The sequence below is a fragment of the Cryptomeria japonica genome, chromosome 1 (genome assembly GCF_030272615.1).
Source record: "Cryptomeria japonica chromosome 1, Sugi_1.0, whole genome shotgun sequence".
Lineage (NCBI taxonomy): Eukaryota > Viridiplantae > Streptophyta > Pinopsida > Cupressales > Cupressaceae > Cryptomeria > Cryptomeria japonica.
Window position 1 is genome coordinate 105,501,555 of NC_081405.1, and position 19,491 is coordinate 105,521,045.

At 42.4% G+C, this 19,491-nt stretch overlaps 1 protein-coding gene across 2 annotated transcripts in view; it reads left to right on the plus strand.

Moving 5' to 3' along the window:
- Positions 1 to 356: 356 nt before the first annotated feature.
- Positions 357 to 19,491, plus strand: part of LOC131040649 (enhanced ethylene response protein 5) — a 128,291-nt gene continuing 109,156 nt past the window's right edge. The window contains exon 1 of one of the 2 annotated variants that reach the window (XM_057973605.2): positions 357 to 728. In XM_057973605.2, the coding sequence (XP_057829588.1) occupies positions 558 to 728 (171 nt within the window). In that variant the 5' untranslated portion in view covers positions 357 to 557. The remainder of the gene's footprint in view (positions 729 to 19,491) is intronic. The other variant, XM_057973604.2, reaches the window with a different exon arrangement.

Here is a 19,491-nt window from a genome sequence, read left to right on the forward strand (position 1 = left end):
AACACCTTGAGTTATCTGCTCGAAGAAGAAAGGATAACAAGAGTTGCAGATTTTTTGATCAAGATACAGAGTAGAAGATCCAAGATGCAAAAGGAAAAGGAGTTTTAGTAAGCACATTGTTTTGGAATTTGCATGCTTTGCTTTGCTAGCTACCCGTAGATCCCATAGATGTTTGACCTCATAGAAGTTATTAAAAACATTCATTCATTCTTGCTGTTAAGTGACTTTGACTTTAATTTATTTATTCTAAGTTCGATCTTGTTCAGACTTTGAAATATGATCTCTTCAACCTCTTCAACCTTTTCTTTTTAGATATGTATATATATTATTCCTATTAATAGTAATCCAACACATTCATTTTAAAAAACTATAATGGGGTACAAAAATTCTCACAGTTTTCATTCGTCTTTCATTCATCAGCAAAATTAAAAGAAATACAGACAAACTAAATGTAAGTATTTCTTAGAGAGCCCTAGTTAGAGGGAAACTGATTTCTGTGAAGGAAACAGGCGAATTAATTCGAAAAGGAGGGTTGTAAAAACGAGTAATAAGTAATAATGGCTGCTTATATGAGCATGGGGGAAGCTCACAGAAGGCTTTCAGATTACGTGAATGAATTCACTGAAGCCATCGCTTCTCAGAATGCTTCTGTATTGAAGCCACTCCTCGCTGTTTCTTCCAATTCACCGTATTGTGCCTCTGTTGCCGCCGCACTTCAAGTTTTCAAGGTAAGGAATATTTGATTATCATATCAAAGAAATACTGTTATTATCTTTTTAATTTTTTAGTTATCTTTTCTGTTTTTTTAATTTTAAATAAGAGCTATTATCACAACGTAATCAATGCAATTTGAGCTACATATCTGTGGAAAATCACCCCATTGTTTTAGGTCCCGGTTTATTTTCTTTTAATTATATTGTGAATGGTACATTGAATTTGGCGAAAACGGCTTAAAGAGCTAGTTTGGAATGCTTGAAATAGATTGACACTGTAATAAGTGCCCTGGTAGAAGCTGGGCCCTATATGATCACATGCATTGAGGACACCCCACAGGAGTTGAACCTAGGTCTTGTCGCAGTAAGTGACTCAAATTACCACTCCACCAACATCAGATGGAGATAATGGAGCTTTTCACTTTACTTTATTTATGTGTTTATATATTATATTCAAATTCTGTATTTCTTAGGTTTGGATGAGCTGAGGGAATCTCAGAGTATTTGCTACTCAATGAAACGTGTTAAATTTAAGAAGAAAATAGACCTAAAGCTTCAATTTCCCTCCCTCATTTATATAGTCTACTTTTTGAACAGGATTTGCAGCATTCAAGAGACTCTTTTTTGTTACTTTTGTCAGTTTTTGGTTGATTTTTATTTTGATTTCAAGACCAAACTTACTCTCAGCTGTTTGGATATCAAGATCTGTTACCCCTGTTTTTAAACTTGGCAAATTTTAAACTTTTGGCATTTGAAATCACGTGTACAATAGTTGTTGGTTTGAAATGTCTCCTATTATCCTCAAATGCTAAGTCTCCTATCATTTTAGGGTAGGATATATACATGCGTGGTCACTAAGGACTGATTCTCAAAATAAGATTTGTGGCTACCATCATATTGTGATATAAAGAAGGCATGTTTAATGGGAGTCAAGAAAGACAAATCTGATGTGTTAGAATATCGTCTTTATCAGAGGCAATTATGGAAGCGAGAGGACAAAATTTATGTGTACTTTGAAGACAATTATAATGGCATTTAAAGACAGTGATAATGGCAATTTGATTACGTTGAGCAGTTATAATGGGGTGTGCCAGAGACCTCTGATTAGACTATCCTCCAAAGTTCGATGGTGATAAAGAAAATTAATTTAAAATTGACGCTTTTACTCAAGTACACAAGTTTGGCAGAAAAGTTCTATATAGTCATCACAAGGTTATGAAATCAGATTATAATCTTTCATGAATTGCAATTTCAAGATCGTGATTGCTCCAAGAATCCTAATGAAGGTTGTCAAAATCCCAAGTCTTGATTTTACATAGCTTGTGAGTTATGAATAACACTCAAAATGCTGACAAAACTCATGAATAAAAACAAAGATCACAAGTTTTGAAACCAATTTCAAAAATTGCAAGAAGTGTTTAAAATGTTGATGACAAAGGAGAATTAGAGTGTTCCACTAATTAATAACCTCCCTCGAGTATTCGACACAAGTTGTGGAGTTTCATCAAACGTTAGTAGCAAAAGAAAATTAACTCCATTCGGCCTATTGCTGTGTTAGATAAAGAATAAAAGAAGTCGGTTCAATCCACTCACAAGCGTACATGAAACTAGCTACATGAAAGCCTTTGGCAATAGATCTATGATCGGCGAGTTTCAACATTTTCTAAAGGCACCGATGAGTTATGGAAAAACCACTTCACACCGACAACAAGGGATTAATATTGTTGATTGGTTATTTTGCTAAGTTGGTTAAGTTGTTCAAAATGCCATCAGGGAGAAAGACCCACAATGCTGAAAGTGCCAATGTTATATCGTGTTTTGTATCCCCATCGACAACATAAACAATAATTGCAAGTTAGCCAACTTGCACAAAGTGTTGACAAAGGGGTTTCTCGGTTGTTTCTAGAAGACAAATCGGCAAGTTTATGTTTATACTCAAATTGCCAATCTCATGAGATTGCCACTCATAAAGCATAAAGAAAATCTATCGGTGAGTTATCTCACTCGGCAAAAAGACTGAAGCATTCTCACTCATGGAAGAGTTAGTTGTTTTAACTCATTTATTGACAATTTGATTGAGTTGCAAAAGGCTGATGCATATTGATTTATTATCTTAAAGGCCAACTTGAAGTCGATTTCCAAATGTCATTCATCATCAGTGAATTCTAGAATACACTAAAGTTGCTCATCATTTCAATTTGACTGAAATGCCAAGATATAGAAGACTAGTTAGTTATTATAACTACCATAACTGTAAAGGCACATTCCACGACCTTTGTCTCTCATCTCAACTACATCGTACACAGGAAATGCATGATGCGAGTTTCAAAACAGCGTAAGAAAATTGGCCAAGGCATAAAGAACTCAATATACATGCATAGAATGGCATTCTACATATTTTTGTATAAACTTTCAAGGAAATGTAATGGCACAAATAGTAGCACATTTTGCGTTAGACATCATATGAGCATCCACCAAAGTATGAAGGAATGAAGAATTTTTGTGAAATATTGTGTTTGCATCTGTGCTCGTGGACATGCATTACAAATATGTGGAATCGAAGACAAGGAAACTGAATCATTTCGTAGAGTCCTTGAAAACACTAAAGCTGCAGCATAGGAAATCATTGATAGTACGCCTCAAATGTCATCACGTAGAATACAATGGTTACAGGATATACACAATATCTCTGGCGAGCAAGTTTTATAAACTTTCAAGCAAATGCAAGCGATGTCGTAGTTGCAATACATGTGTGCGTAGTGTGGAAGCATAATAGACACGACACAAGAAATGTTTGATAGAATGCAATTTGCAGGTTTAAAGCCGATTGCAGAGTTTTTGTCGTCAACCTCCCCAAAGACATCTCATCGCATGCAATTTCATGTTTGCATTACATGCATAAACATTAGTTTGTCGAAGCCATCAAGCAAATGCAATGAGCAAGGGTAATTCTTCCTCCACATTGTCTACGTGGAAGTATACATAAAAGCACCATGATTGTTTGACATAAATCCTCAAAGAGATGTCATCTCACTGAATTTGATGGGCAAATTTTTGTCAAATATTAAAGTTGGAAATGATCTGGTTGAAACACTTGCAAATGTGGAATCATAGCAAAGTGTATCACTTATATGACAAATTGCCTCAAAGAGATGCCATCTCATGGTGCACTAAAGTTATATGATATGCACGAAATTGTTTTTAACAGATCTTATAATTCAAAATCCTTAGCAAACCTCTATGCAAAACACGGAAATGTAGATAAGGCAAAATAACTGTTTGACAAAATGCGCAAGAGAGATGTCATCTCATGCAATCAAAAGTTGCAGATTTTGTATAAAATGAATACGTTGAAAAAGGCATTAGAAATTTCCATGCAAATGTAATTGGTGAGTATATAGCCAAATTCTATGCTAAAATCCTCTCTACCCGCGCAAGTTGGGGCAATGCAACAATAACAGTGTATGGACCACCATCAAAGCACGAAGGAAAATGAATTTTGTCATGTTGTAGTTGTAATTGTCCTCGTAGTCGGGCATGCAAAATGTGAAGCATAAGATGTGGAACGTGAACTGTTTGAAAGAAGGCTGCAAAGAAATATCATCTCAGAGAGTAAAATGATTGCAGATTGCACGAAATGCGTTTATTGAAAAGGCTTTCAAAATTTCCTAATGAATGCATCGGTTAGTATGAAGTCAAATTTCATTGTTTTAACTTTATGCAGCATGTAGAAGAGAAGGGGTTAGCACGTGAAATGTTTTACAAAATGCCTCAAAGAGACATGGTCTCATTGAACACCACGATTTTTGGAAATTCATTAAAGCATGCTCTAAAGGAAATTTTATGTTGAAATGCTCGGGTTGACATGAGTGTAGCATAAAAGCATAAACAAGGCACTACTTGTTTGACTAAATGTTTCCAAAGATGCCACTTCATAAGGCAATGGTACCTCGAAGTGCATGATATAGATTTGTTGAAAAAGCTTAGAAACTTTTAAGAAAATGCTTTGGTACGTGCAAAGCCAAATTCAACAACCTTTGTCGACACCATTGCTGCCTGCACAAAATAGGAACATTCGAACTGGTTATGGGCATCCGTCAAACCATAAAGGATACAGAACTCACATCAAAAAGATGACAAAGGACATAAGTTGTTTGACTGAAAGCCTCTTAAAAAAAGATGAGATCTCATTGACTGCAACGATAGCAAGATCTGTATAAAGTTGGAGTCAACTTGGAAAATGAAGATGGTAAAGTTATAATTGCAAGTGTGTTGCTTTACATACATGGAGATTCTAGAAACATAGACAAAGCACTTGAATTGTTGGAAGAACGTTTCGAATTAATATGGCCGCTTGGTATGCTATCATTCCAGCATTTGTACGAAATGGATTGTTCGAAAATTCTTTACAAACTTTCAAGCAAATTGGATAACTACAGGATAAGCACAGAATTGGCTTCTTGAAAAGAGTTTAGAAATTTCAAAAGGGAGAAGTTGAATGCAAACAAGAGACAGAGAGATCCATCATTATATGGTGTAATTGGTGTTGAGATGTGTGTTCTGAAAGGTGAATGAATGCTGTTTGCCACATACGGGTAAACGATTAAATGCAGAAAGTAAATGCACAGAACATAATGGAAATATTTTAAAGAGCCAGTTTCTGTATTAATTCAACAGTCCATGTACATCAAGTGCTTATAACATTACACCCAAATACGACTATCATGATGATACTAAGAAGGAAAGGTATGCAATATATAATACCTGAAGGGGTGCGACCAACCGTCGCGTCCAATTGCCCTTCGGGATGACTAACTAACTGACTGCCGTAACTCATTATTATCGATGACAACATAAACATAATATGACAACATAACATAATGATTATTCCCGGCAACATCATCCCCCCCAAGAAAAGAAGTCGTCTCCGGACGACTTAATACAAAATAGAGATGACATTAAACAGAACCAAGGTAGAGAACTGCAGGAATTGCTGATGCCAGTCGAGCTCGAAACTTATACGCCTGTTGCGTGCTCGCTTGAAAACCCTGTTCTGCTACCATCCGATGCTCAAGTGCGGATGTCACCATTATTGCTTCCGCAAGGAGTTCCTTTTTTTTTTCTTTTCTTTTCTTGACATCACAGTCCTCTTGTGCCTAAACCAAACTTGTCTGCAAAACATGCTTTTTAGTCTCAGCCTCCACCAATTGCTACTCAAATGATACTGTCTCCCTAGCCAATTTGTCCTCGATAGCCACCCGTGCTGCCCTCTCGACATCCAAGACCTGTGTATGCTGAGCTGAGTTTCCCGCTACTACTGCCTCCAATCTGGTGGTCAGCTCCTCCCGAGCCCTTGTGCATCCACCAAGGCAACCTCACGTCCAGTCGAGACATACTCCGAGTTCCTCAAAGCGTACTATTCATGCCTGGAAGTGGCCTCAACCTTCTAGCACAAAGGCTAGGAGATGCCTCAAATTCTCCATCACACTCCCCAAAGGCTGATAACTGAACTGAATAACTCTCTGGTGTTGTACGACGTCGTGTTCTTGCAATGCCTTCCCTCAAACTTTGTTTGTTCGCAACCTCCAAATCCGTCTCCCTCTACAGCTTATGGCTTCCCCGCCAATGCTTAGCTTCAGGCTTCTTACTCATAGTACGAAACAACCCCAACACTTACCGTGACTTCTCTGATGCCTTCTCCCAACTCAAAAGTGTATTGTAGCTCAATAATAAACTGGGGGTCTGGGGGCAGTGCCCCCAGTGGGGTCAAGAGCTAGCGCCCCATTGCAGTACATGGCGAGGTCAAGGGGCAGAGCCCTCGCCGCCAACACCAATTTAACATCTTTAGAACCACACGGAAGTCCATGGCGCACATCATTTTTGTGATATTTTAAGATACCAAAATCCTGCTTCTCCACTCTAATTTTTTAGTGTCCAGACTCCATCGAATGATTTTAAATCTGGTCGTCGTTTTTTTTTTTTTTCATGTGCCATCACCACCGGGTATTTTTCCTTTCACCCTCTTTTAAACCGCCGCCATTGTCGCCGTGCTCCTTCAGGCCTACGGACTGTAATGTCTCGAGCTTGTACAGAGGTTATCTGCCGTACGATGGAGTGGTCTATCGTACGGTGGCTCAGCCGTGCGGCGACTGGGGTCACCCGAAGCTTGGTGTCGTACGGTGGATGTTGTTTGGCCGTACAAGTGTACAGTAGTGGCCGTACGGTAGATGAACACCTTCCGAGGCCGGTGACTTCCGTCGACGGTGGTCCATCGTACGGTGTCCCACCATATGGTAGACACTGCACGGTGTCCCACTGTACGGTGTCCCGCCATATGGTAGACACTGCACGGTGTCCCACCATACGGTAGACACCGCACGGTGGTCTACCGTACGGTGTCTCACCGCACGGTGTCCCGCTGCCCGGTGGTTCCACCGCACGGTGTCCCGTTGTACGGTGGTCCCACCACCACCTTTTTTTTTTCTTCCTAATCTAATTGTCGAGAGTCTTCGGCTCGAGTCCCATGCCTCTGGGATCGCCCTTCATCCTTCTCGGTTTGCCTCGCCCGAGAGTCTCCCTCTTTGGTCCCGTGCCTCTCAAGTTGCCTACTTGGCCTCTTGAGTCCCCTTCCATCCTCTCGGGTCCCCCTTCGGACTCTTGGGTGTCCTTCTGGTCGCTCAGGTCCCCTGCGCGCTTCTCGTGGTAGGGTTTTCATTTGGACCCATTGATGGCAAGTCTATTTTCAATGGCCATCCGAAGACCTGGAACCATAAATTCTACAAGAACCACAGTCTCCTTCCTGTACATAAGGAGAAGAAGAATAATAAAGATTTTGAAGGCTGTGGCCTTCCACACAGGGTTCCAATCGTTGCCAACACGAATGATCTTGGGATTATCTACGTCACCGAGGTTTGGGGCATCTCCCTTCCAATATTCTTTGTATTCCGGCAGGTACACCTCCTTTGTTACTTGCTCTGGTTCCTCTACTTCAAGCCTGTAGCTCTGGAACATTTCGTAATCCTCCATCTGCCAGTGGAAGAGCCCGTTCAATGATCCTGTCTCATCCTCGGAGCACTCTCCTAGTTTGAGAATCCCTTTGTCGTTGGGCTCCCTGCAGCCCCGTCCTTCGTCCCTCAGGTCGCCTTCTCCTTCACCCTCCGATTCCAAAGATGATGCCAGTTCCTCACTAACCAACTGCGTCCCAAGGTCTATGATAAACTTCCTTCCTCCATTCTCCATAGACAGAGTGTTCTTCTTGCAATTGTGGGTGGCCTTGGCTGCCACCAGCCACCCTCTCCCTAAGATCGCATCATACCCTTTTTTCTTTAGTGGGATTACTACGAAGTCCAGTATGAAGGGTTGCATCCCGATGGTAACTTGCTGGCCCATTAGTGTCCCGATGGGTTTGATTCCATGCTGATCTGCTCCCGGCAGATTGAATGTAGATGGCCACAACGTCGGCTTCCCCAGCTTCTGCCAGGTTTCTTCTTGAAGAACATTCACTCCTAATCCACCATCGACGATGGTATCGGTTAGAATGGTGCCAAGGATACCCATCTCCACAATGGCCGGGTTCCTTCCAGTGTTAACTGCCAGCAGCATGGGGTCTATTGCAGACCCCCCAGGAACATCTGTGCAGTGGTTGGTATTGGTGCGTGGTTGGGAGAGATTATTCAGCAATGCCGTTCGTAATTGAGGCATCGTTTGGAGGAGGTCGTGTACCTTCACAGGCACCTCCAATTTTAAAATTTGATTTAGTATAGCCTCCTCCGCCTCCGGTCGGCTAGAAGTACCCGCCGTACCCTTCGCCTTTGCCCTTTCTTGTATCTCTTTCTCAATTTCTTCCCGTGCTTCTCGTACCCTTCGCTTCTTCGTCTCTGGGTCCGGGCACGTTGCTTGTTTAACTTGGGCGTGTGTTACGGCCAACACTTCCTCTTCTTTGGTTTCCTCGATATTGAGCAAGTTGACGTCGGACTTCGGTCAGGTGGCGTCTTCGTGGTCTCCCGGTCTGCACCATTTGCACAAATATTTTGTGGCCTCTCCCTTCGAGCAGTCTCGGGCGAAGTGCCCCCACTGGCTGCACGCTCTGCATTGTATCATCGGTCGGCCTTTGGAGTCGTATTGGATCCGGCTCCTTGTATTGTTATTGTTGTTTCGTCCTCCCCACCGGTTATCTCGGTAGCCTCTTGATGTTGCATTGTTGTTCGCCTGGGAGTTGCCGGTACCGCTTGATGTAGTTGGGTGTTCCTGTGTAAGCAATTCTTGTTGGTTTCGTGTTTTCATGTTATAGGGGCATTCCCTGGTGGGATGCCCCATCAATTGGCATATATCACAATAGGCCTTCTTTGGGCAGGAGCCTTTCGTGTGGCCATCTGTCTTACATTCCGTGCACCAAAGCTCCCCTTCGTCGGTCTTTCTCGGACCTCCCTTCATAACCTTCAGCTCTTTCATCATCCTCAGCATGTCCTTCTGTAGGGCTTGCACCTTTTTGCCGGACTCGCCATCGTTGCTGCTTCCCTCGGAAGAGTCATCATCCTCGGAAGAGCTATCCTTCTTCTTTTTCTTCTTGGATGTCTTGGTCTCGCTCTCGAGATCCATCGCTCTATTATATGCATCATTGTACGAGGTTGGTGGAACAATTTTCATCTTCTTCCGGAGGGAGCGTTTCAGTCCCTCCACGAACCATCTCTTTTTCAAACCATCTGTTGGTTGACTCTCCATTTTCCCCAACAGTTCCTTGAGCTATCGACTATAGGCTCGGACCGTCTCGTTCTTGTTCTGCTTTGTGCCATAGATTTCGGCTACTATTTCATTGACGTCTCAAAGTAGGCGGAACTCCTTCGCGAAGGCTTTCCACAGCGTGTCCCATGTGGCCACTGCAGTTTTATCAATATCCGAGTACCAGTCGATGGTAACTCCCCGTAATGTCGCTGGGAATTGCGTCATCCATTCGTCCTGGTTCGTGACACCATTGGTCGCCCATATGGTTTCGCAGGTTCTGCAGTGCCTAACGGGATCCTCCTTCCCGTCACTAGTGAATTTCGATAGCTTTTGCCTATTGGCCATTGATGGGGGCTGTGTCCTCAGAGGTGGCTGTGTCCGTCGTGCACCCGCGCCACTCCTTCCGGCGCTGGTGGTGTTTCCTGCTTGAGTGACTGGGGGTACGGTGTTTTGTACCTGCGTGCTTGGTGTGATGGGTCCCAAGAGGGGGTCCTGTCTGCCGTGTGTCTGTGCCTCCTCCGCACCTATGGTCGTATGGTTGCCCTCCCCTCCGTTCTCACTCTCGTCCTCTGCTCGCTTCCTTCGGTGGTCCTTTGTGCGCGGCGTAAGGGATAAGTTCCTGAATTGATCCCGAGTCTCTTCGACCAGATTCCTTCGTAGCCTTGTTTCCTCCAAAAACTCTTCGTGGCTTCTCATCCTACGGTGTTCTGGCGATGCGTAGAAATTTTCTTCGGCTTCAACACCCTTCGTGACACCTCCTTGGTTCCCTTCGGGCAACCCTTCGGCAGGTCGTCCTTCAGCAAGTTGCTTCAGCCTCCGTCTACGTTCTACTTGTTGTTCCAGAATCAAGGCCCTTTGTGCGGCCTCCCACTCCTCACTTTTTGCCTTCTTATTTCTATCTTTGTTTAATAGGTTGGGAATTAATTCCCGTACATCTCCATAAATGGCAACAACACCTAAAAATAGAACACTTCTTTATTAATTCATCCCGTCGGATACAATTTGTGTCAATAGTAAGACACCATTATTATAGAATGTTCTTTATTCCTCCTGGAGGTTCAGGGTTCAATTTTCCCTTGGCCTCGTGCCATCACGCTCTGCTTCCCAGTGATGACTGTTTTCTTCGTATTGTTGGAGGACTTGTTGGTGTCGCTCCTCACGGACAATCTCCTCCAGGCGAGTTCGTTGTGCCAGTGATGCCTGTGCAAGCAACCCGGGGACCTGGTTCATCAACCGATTCGCTGCGGGGCTAACTTCCAGTGCGGTCCACACTGCACTTGTTGGGACGTCAGCCTCCGTGGCCTCCCTTTGGACGTAGGTCTCGATGGCCACCTGAAGCAGGATTGAGAATTCCCTCGTTGCAGTGTCCTCTCTGTCGTAGAGCTCTGTTTGCGCGTCGTCGGCCTCTGGGTTAATCTCACCAATGGGTAGGCCCATTGTGTCCGTGCGCCATCCGCTCCTTCCTTTCTCGAGTATGTCTAGGCAACGATGCCAAATGTTTGCCACATATGCATAAACGATTAAATGCAGAAAGTAAATGCACAAAACATAATGGAAATATTTTAAAGAGCCAGTTTCTGTATTAATTCAACAATCCATGTACATCAAGTGCTTATAACATTACACCCAGATGCGACTATCATTATGATACTAAGAAGGAAAGGTATGCAATATATAATATCCGAAGGGGTGTGACCAACCGTCGCGTCCAATTGCCCTTCAGGATGACTAACTAACTGACTGCCGTAACTCATTATTATCGAGGACAACATAAACATAATATGACAACATAACATAATGATTATTCCCGGCAACAAATGCCTCCTTATGTCAACAATCAAGATACCAAGCCATCGGCTAGACGGTGAAACAATTACAAGTTCAAATGAAGCAAATGAGAAGTACTGGGCAACATAACTTGCAACTTGGTTTTTCGTCAAAGTTATAAAGTTTCAAGTTTTTCTTTTGTAGACGTGACTATGTCACTCATGTAACCACAAGTTAGAATTTGGACTTAGTTTCTGTAAAAGGTAGCTATTAGAAGTGTTGACTTAGGTAGTTATCTGAAGTAACTATTTTAGAAGTTATACTAAGTGGTTACCTGAGGTAGTTATCCTAAGTAGTTAGGCTAAGTGGTTACAAGGGTAGTTATTCTCTCAAGCCTATAAATACAAGGCTCTTGTTAATGTAAAGGAGACTCTTATAGAGGGGAAACTTTGGAGAGATTTAGAGAGAAAATTGTAATGTTTTTTGTTTTTTGGTTTGACACTTTGTACTTAAGGGCTTTTGAACTTGTACATCTTCAAAAAGGATAATAAAGAATGCATTTTGGTTCGTATGTTCTAAATGTACTCCTATGTTGTTATTTCTGATTTCTCGTATGCTGAATTGGTGATCCCTTTATGTAATCGTGCAAACCATTAGTAATTAATGTAATCGAGGAAACACAATCATACCCTGGTATCTTGGTTTGAATGTGGTAAGATAACTTGTTTCCTCATATGTTGACATTTGTTATCCTTCTTTCATTATTGCATATCAAATTTACTTTGTGCTAAACCCCCCTTTGTAATCTATTATCAGTTGTGGAGTCTCAGTTGGTATTTGTATGTCTGCCATTGGGGTTTCTGTTATTCACTTTTCTTTAGTTTAGTTTTCTCTCTTTTTTGTTAATTCAGGTTAGAAGTACACGAAAATACTAAATACCCCCATCATACGAGGGAGCTGCTGTCATGTCCCGACCAAACAATGAGGATTAATAAGAAATCATCTTTTTCATAAGACTTCATGATTTTCCTTTCAAGTGTCCAAGTACAACATAGAGAATAACATGTAGAAGTAAAGACAAGAATTCTCATAATCAAGGAATGAAGATGTTAAGAGCATACCACATACTGAACCCACGTGATGCCAAGTATGATAACCTGGCTGATAACCCATCTTACATAGATCATGGCCTGACCATTAATTACGGTAATCCAATATGATCAAAATAACCAACAGTAAATCCATAATCTTGTATGTTCATAAGATGGTATCCCAACATCATCATTAAGACAACATGGAGGAAGTATGATGCATACTGAAGCTGTGAACATGATATTGATTTTTCAGAGAAACTCATGGACCTCTCTTCTGCATCGATCATATATAAATCTGCATCGTTCATATATAAATCTGCATCGATCATTTATGAAGACCATTTCTTATCTAACATCCATTATCTCTGTAATAAGCTAATAGGAAGAGTATCGATTATCATCACTTTGTGACCTCGATCATATAAACAAAAGACCATCATATGTGGTCATCAATTATTATCGTGGCAAGGAGACTTATAATATCTGAAGGTAATTCATATTGGTTGCATCATATCAATAAGGCAAATTGTCCTCATGAGGGAGGAAGGATTAGCAGGTCGATGAACATATTTTTCATTAACCAATCCAACCAGCAACTAACTAATCAATTGGTTGATTAGTTATTCAAACAATGATTAATCATCAAGTTCAATCAGCATTTAACTAGTTATTAGATAGCTATTGATCAAGAGGCACAATTTGTATAAGGAAGAGATGCGATCAAGGAAAGGATGTGTCCATTTACAAGCAAAGGGGTACAACCATTCAAAACCAAAGATATATAATGTGGATCGGTACTCATTCCAAATATCATTGGATCTTGTCTTTATTTCTTATTTGTATCCATATTTGGATCTGCTCAATTGAGCATTTGCCCTTGGCATTAAACAGGTTGCATACTTCAAGAGATAAATCAGAAATAGCACCACCATAATTGCATCCCAAAGACCAATCAGACACAACAATATAGCATTCCTACTATCAGTGAATTAGGAGGAGGGCCAGAATAATCATACAAGCAGCAAAGCCATTATGCAATAACATCTATACCATCGCGATTACAAGGCAGTCCAGGAATGGGACATTGCAAGTTTGAGATTAAGAACAGATTTAAGGAGGATATGTGAAGACCCTATGAGCAGAAAATCTCAGACATTCATGAGCAGAAATCAGACACATATTTGGAGCAGTTCTAAGGCAGAATTTCGTGAAAATTTCTTTCAGGTTTGAGAACGATAAATTGGAAAATCTGATCTGATAACAGGAGCAGAATAGTCTGAGTTTGTCACACAGTAAGATACAACTGTCCATTCCAAAAACAGAAGCATCGAATAAGAGCAGATCTGATAAAAGGGCAAAAACTAGGGCATTTACAAAAAGGGGACATTACAGCTGCCCCTCTCAAATGCAGAGGAAGATTGTGGTTTTGCTACAATCTCTCCAACTGTTGGGACGTTTGTCACTGCTCTTCGGGCGAACAGGGTCAGATTTGGAGACGATTTTGCAGTGACAAATCTGTTTACCAACAAGATTGAACTTACACTGTTCCCTGACTGACCTTTTCATTTTATTCTATGCAGAATGCTTAAGTTTTTACCATCTAGGTTTTGACTCCATGACCATGCTTGGGAGTTGACCCAAGTCGATCAACCTTGCCAATATGGATAGCAGGTTAAAGCACTATTTCTAGCATGCTTGGATACTAAGGGCATTTGAACTTCCGACCTCATCGTTTACTCCCTACGGGGTATGTGTTTTATTAGTGAAAGTAAACAGAACAATAATAGGAACATGAACAGCAAGACACATAGAATGCACAATAGTATATGGCAGCAAGATAGATCTTTTATTGCAACATGTAATGAGTACCACAGTAACATAATCTCGTTCCTGATACGATGCTAGACGTATATACCATTCGGTGGTTGGTTAAGAGGGCTAACCGTCGGCAACTACCAACTACCCCCTACGAGAACTAAAACCCATTACATTGCCATTTATTAATCAAAGCATAACAAGTATTATTTAGGTAACTATGGCATAATTGCCGTCTACATCAGAGGCCCCCACCAACCCCCCCCCCCCCCCCCACAAAAAAAAAAGTTGTTTTCTAGACGACATAACAAAATGGGGCTATACAACTACTAAAAACTACTAAGCACTGGGAGGGTGAGAGGACGTCCCTGGAGTAGTTGAGGACGCCAAAAGTTGTTGCCAAAGGTGTTGGACTTGCTTCGTATGGAGTCGCAGATCACGCTTGGTCACCAGCTGGCGCTCCCTAGTTGTTTTCACTACGTAAACCGCCTCCATAACATCCTTCTCCTTTTGCTCCAACTGTGCCATTACTGTTGCAAGGCGTTGTTGCATCTCCACAATTTAAGTGTTCTGTCTTGTTACCAATGCTTTCTATTGTTCCACTTTGCCCTCCAGAGCTGCTTGAAGTTGTTGTTCACTTGCAGTGAGTTTCGCCTGAAGTGCTAGTTCCTCCTGAACAACAACGACCTCCCCTATTGCAGCTATTCTCCTTGCCTTAGCCTTCTTCATTTGGTAGAATGTGTCCCTAAAGGAGCTCTCCATGCCCTTTAAGGTAGACAAATGTCCGCTTTGACCCTCCTCCATTTGCACCTATTGCCAGGTTGTAAGCATCTCCTTTGTCTCCTTAGCTGGCCAGCCTTGGTGTGTAAAATGTTGGGCGAACTCCTCCTTGCAACCACTCATGAAGGTGAGCAGTCTCTCAGCCTCTCTTATCGAATCCGTGTCCACTTGTTTGGCCACCTTCGCAATTCCATGGGTGACCCCAGTGAGGTCGTCCAGCTCTGTCAAGAACCTCCAAATGGATCCAAGTGCGTTCTGAGGGTTGAGCTTTGAAACCCGAATTAGTTCTTTCCTTGATTGTCCTCCTTTCTACTGGAGACTTCTACTATCCTCCCAATTTTCCACAACTGTATGCTCTCCTCAATATCAATGACTGTCCTCCCCTTATCACTTTCTTCTTTCCTGCTTGGCTCCCCTGCTTGCTCTGGATGTGATTCTACTACCAGTTCTTCATGTCCTCCCTCCGACTATAAGTTCTCCTCAATGTACGTACCCTTGATTGTACGGGGTGACGAAGGTGGAGGTGCTACGACAAATTTCTCCGGCCATCCATCCAACAAAGTATCAACCTCCCGAGTTGGTCCACTGGAAGGTACCATGTTCTCCTCACGTGCGGCAACTCAGCAAGGTATCGTTTCAACAATAGTGGGTATGGTGGTAGTAGGTGTGGTTGTCGCAGGTACTGTGGCAACTATAGCAACTAGTATGTTGGCGACAATCACTCCATTTGCTGGTACGATACTAGTACGAATAGGTCGCTTTTGCGAGGCAATGGCTACAGGGATGGCCTCCAATCCCTCTAGTGTGGTAACTCTCAGGATCGCCTCTCTAGGTGAAAAAAAGTGCGTCGTTAGGGATAGCTATGCGGGTGCAAAAGTGATGCAGCTTCCAAAACCCCTGAGTTCCGTAGGTACCTTGGGACGTGCTACAGGAACTCTCGATAGCTGCCCAACTTCCTCAGATTGATCATCTCTTCTCTCAGCCAAGTCATCCTCTTTGATTGGTATATCCTCCAACTCTCCATCCTCACTCCCAAGTTGGTTCTCCCTCACATCGCCATGCACGACCACCTAGAAAGAAGTGTCCTCACTCTTACTATCATCGGATCCAACTACTACATCCTCTTCTTCACTTGCACTTCCCTCATCTTTGACACCCTCCTCGTCAATACTCGACTCCAGGTCCTGTATGTCTAGCCGTCTCTTATTCCAGCTCTGAGATTGCTCATCTGACAGTGTGTCCATGTGCATCTAGTAGAATGTTGGGGGTTTGTTGGCCTCCACACGATTGAGTGGTTGGAACCTCCCATACTCATAAGGCAGTACCTGTGTCCGTAGGGCCTCCAAAAAGAGTCCAATAGCATGATGCCCCATATAAAGTCTTGTGCTCGAGAGTCAAGAATTCCTTGATCCTCTCCGAGAGCATAGATGCCCAATCATATACTACGCCTGTCATAATGCCATTCATTTGCGGAATCATCCATACAACAACATCTTAAGCTCTGCTTGCCCCCATGAGCTGACTTTTGATAAGGTCCAAGATACACCTCCATTCGGTGGTGGCAATATAACTTTTTTTCACCCCTCGACTGTTTGTGCTACTCCACAGCCCCTACCATTGCTCGTTCGTTAGGTCGCTCTTGCATATCAGTTGTAGCAGTTTTTCCTCCATCTTTGTGGAGGGTTTGGCCACTTTCATCCCCTTCGATGGAATGCCAAATACTTTTGTAAATTCTCTGGGCCCATAATAAACAAAAATTTGATTCCCTTGAAATTCATTCACCGACTGATTGGAGTGTCGGTCATACCCTGCAACCAGTGTCCTCAAGACTGGCTCAAACTCTTGTAAATTGAACACAGGCATGTGTATTGCCTTGCCCATGTGCGCCACACGCAATGAAGCCTTCTGTGGGTGATTATTAGGGGCCTCATGCAGCCATGTGTGGTATTCAATGTCGCTGAAACTCTCATAAGTTAAACTCTTCATCGTCACTTGCTCATCCTTTTGGGTGCGTGCCTGCACTTTCTTACTCTTGCTGTTGCTTGCCATGTTGGACCTACAACTTGAAAGGAACTTTTGGTTTTAGTTGGTTGTTGATTATTATTATAACGGTTGTCTTTCTTGGCCCGACTTGGATTGCCAACACTTGTCATCACCATATTGAATTTTTTGCCGTACTAGTATCTGTTTGCATGTTCTTCACCGTATGGTCTAACTTGTTTCCACTTGTCGTCGTATGAAATTATATCCTCATTGTATGGTTGTGCTTGCACCAAGTACATACTCGTTTGCTCACTGTATGGTTGGGTTCGTATGGCGTACGATGTGATTGCTTCTACCATACAGTATGCTTCTATCGTACAAACTCCACTCCTACTGTATGGTTTGCTCTTGCTGTACAAACTCTTCTCCTATTTACCGTATGGACTTCCTCCTTTGTCATACAAATTTATCTCCTTGTGCAAAAATCTCACAAACGGTCTAAAAAATCTCACATACAGTCTAAAAAATCTCATGTACAGTCTGTAGGAAACGTGCTTGGTTATATCGTATGATTTTCTTTTGTATAGTCCTCCCCTCACTGTGTTCGAGTTTGTCTTCCTTGCCTACGACAATGCTTCGTACAGACTGATTTTCTTGTACGGTTCTCCTCCTTCAACGTACACGCCTTGGTTTCCTCCGTACAAACTCACTCTCTCCCCTTGTACGGTCTTGGTCTGCGCAACTTACTTCCATTGTACGGTCTTCTAGTTCCAGTGTACGGTCGCCAACTTTCCTTGTTCAAGCATAGACTGTCTAAATTCTGTGTTGCTAATTGTCTTAGAATGGCAAAATGATTGATTGGGGGAGTTTTATAACCAATTTTTGCTTTCAGGGTTAGGGTTAGGAGTACATAATACATCAATTTTTTATAAAATGTTTTACATTTTATTTCACATAATTTTTCTCTCAACTTTATTATTTTCCTCATTTGTTTTAATTTTTCATGAAGGTTGACCCTCTCCTTTTAATATTTTCCTCGTTCACTTTTTCTAATTTTAGCATTTGTTTCAAAAAAACTATCCTCCAATATCTTTGTATGCCAGGGTGTTTAAATTGAATTTTCCGTACCTTCAGCATTATTTGATAATTATTTTTGACTTCGAATTTTATCAGTTTGCTTTTCTTTGGCGTGCGTGGTTGAATTCCTATCTTCACTAGATCAATTGCTTTTTTCAATTTCTTTGCTCTTTTCCTCTTGACTTTCCTTCTATAATGCTTCCTTGTCCTTCTTCCGTTAGTCTCTCTCTTTTGCTTTTTGTTAGCCTCCTCATCACCGTTGGTCCCCATCTTTCACTTTACCCCTGTAGGGTCCTCCTGGGGTTGCAATTTTATTTCCGACGGGTATCTCCACCAACATATCCCTGGTAGTCTTTTATAACACTCTTGTTTGCAGTAGATTCCAACATATTCTAGGTCAAAGATTTTGTCCAGTAGAGGTGGTGGCCCGATCCCCCTATACCTCCCATCCACATATTGGCCTTTGTACTGTTGGTACCGTGTTACCTCCTCGCCATCAATCTTCAGAGGTTTGGCTGGATTAGGAATGAATCTCCACAACGAGTTGGAAATGGGCCCTAGTGGAGGCTCTTTCCTTTCGGCTATGCACCATTTGACCAATTCCTCGTTATGACCAATTATTTCTGCAATAAGCATATCATTGGCCTTTATAATCATTTTTTAACATGGGCCAAGAGTTGCACCATACTCCTCAAGGTCAATCTCCTCCTCCCCATCATCCTTAGGTTCTTTTGCTTTCATAGCCTCCTCTGCTTTTCGTCGTGTTTCGGCTTCTTCATCAATTTCACAAGGCAAGTAGGCTTGGCGGGTTCCTTCTTATGGAGCTTTCCGGTGTCAGTGGCTGCCGAGCCTCACCCATAAGGTTGGTGTGTCGAAGTACGCATTCGTGAGGTGCTTATGCACTTGTGGTGCTGCAACACCTTCCACCCGCTTCCGCACCATCCTTTCTTCTAGGAAGGTTATAGGGTCGGTCTAGTCCTCATCGGCTCGATATGGATCTCCTTTAATCATTGGATCCTCTTCGAGCACGTTGCTCCTTCCGACTGTCCAATTGCCTCTCGTTGTGTAGCCTAGCATATTGATGCTCACAAGTCTCTCTCAATAGATTTTTAATTTTGATCTGTTCATAGGATTCTAGATGGGGTTGTTGTCGAGAGTGGATAACTTGACTACACTGTTGTTGCTTTTTGGATTTTATATGGCCCTAACCAACAAACTTTGAACTTCCCTGGCCAAAGTTCGTTACGGCTGTTATACTTGAGGACCAACTGTCTTGGCCGGAAATTCATTCATTGGAGGTGCTTGTCGTGCCAGAACTTTTGCCTTTGTTGAGCAACCTCCATTGCCCATTGCCTTTGTTCGTCCAACCTTGTGAGGTTCAACAAACGTTAACTAAAGCTTTCGACATCTCCCAATCGATTCTTCATTGCAATGCGTAGGCTTGCTACAGTGTACTTAGCGGGTACTACCTCTTCTTGTCCGTATATGAGTTGGAATGGGGTATGCCCCATCGTCACCTTGTATGTGGTATGGTACGCCCG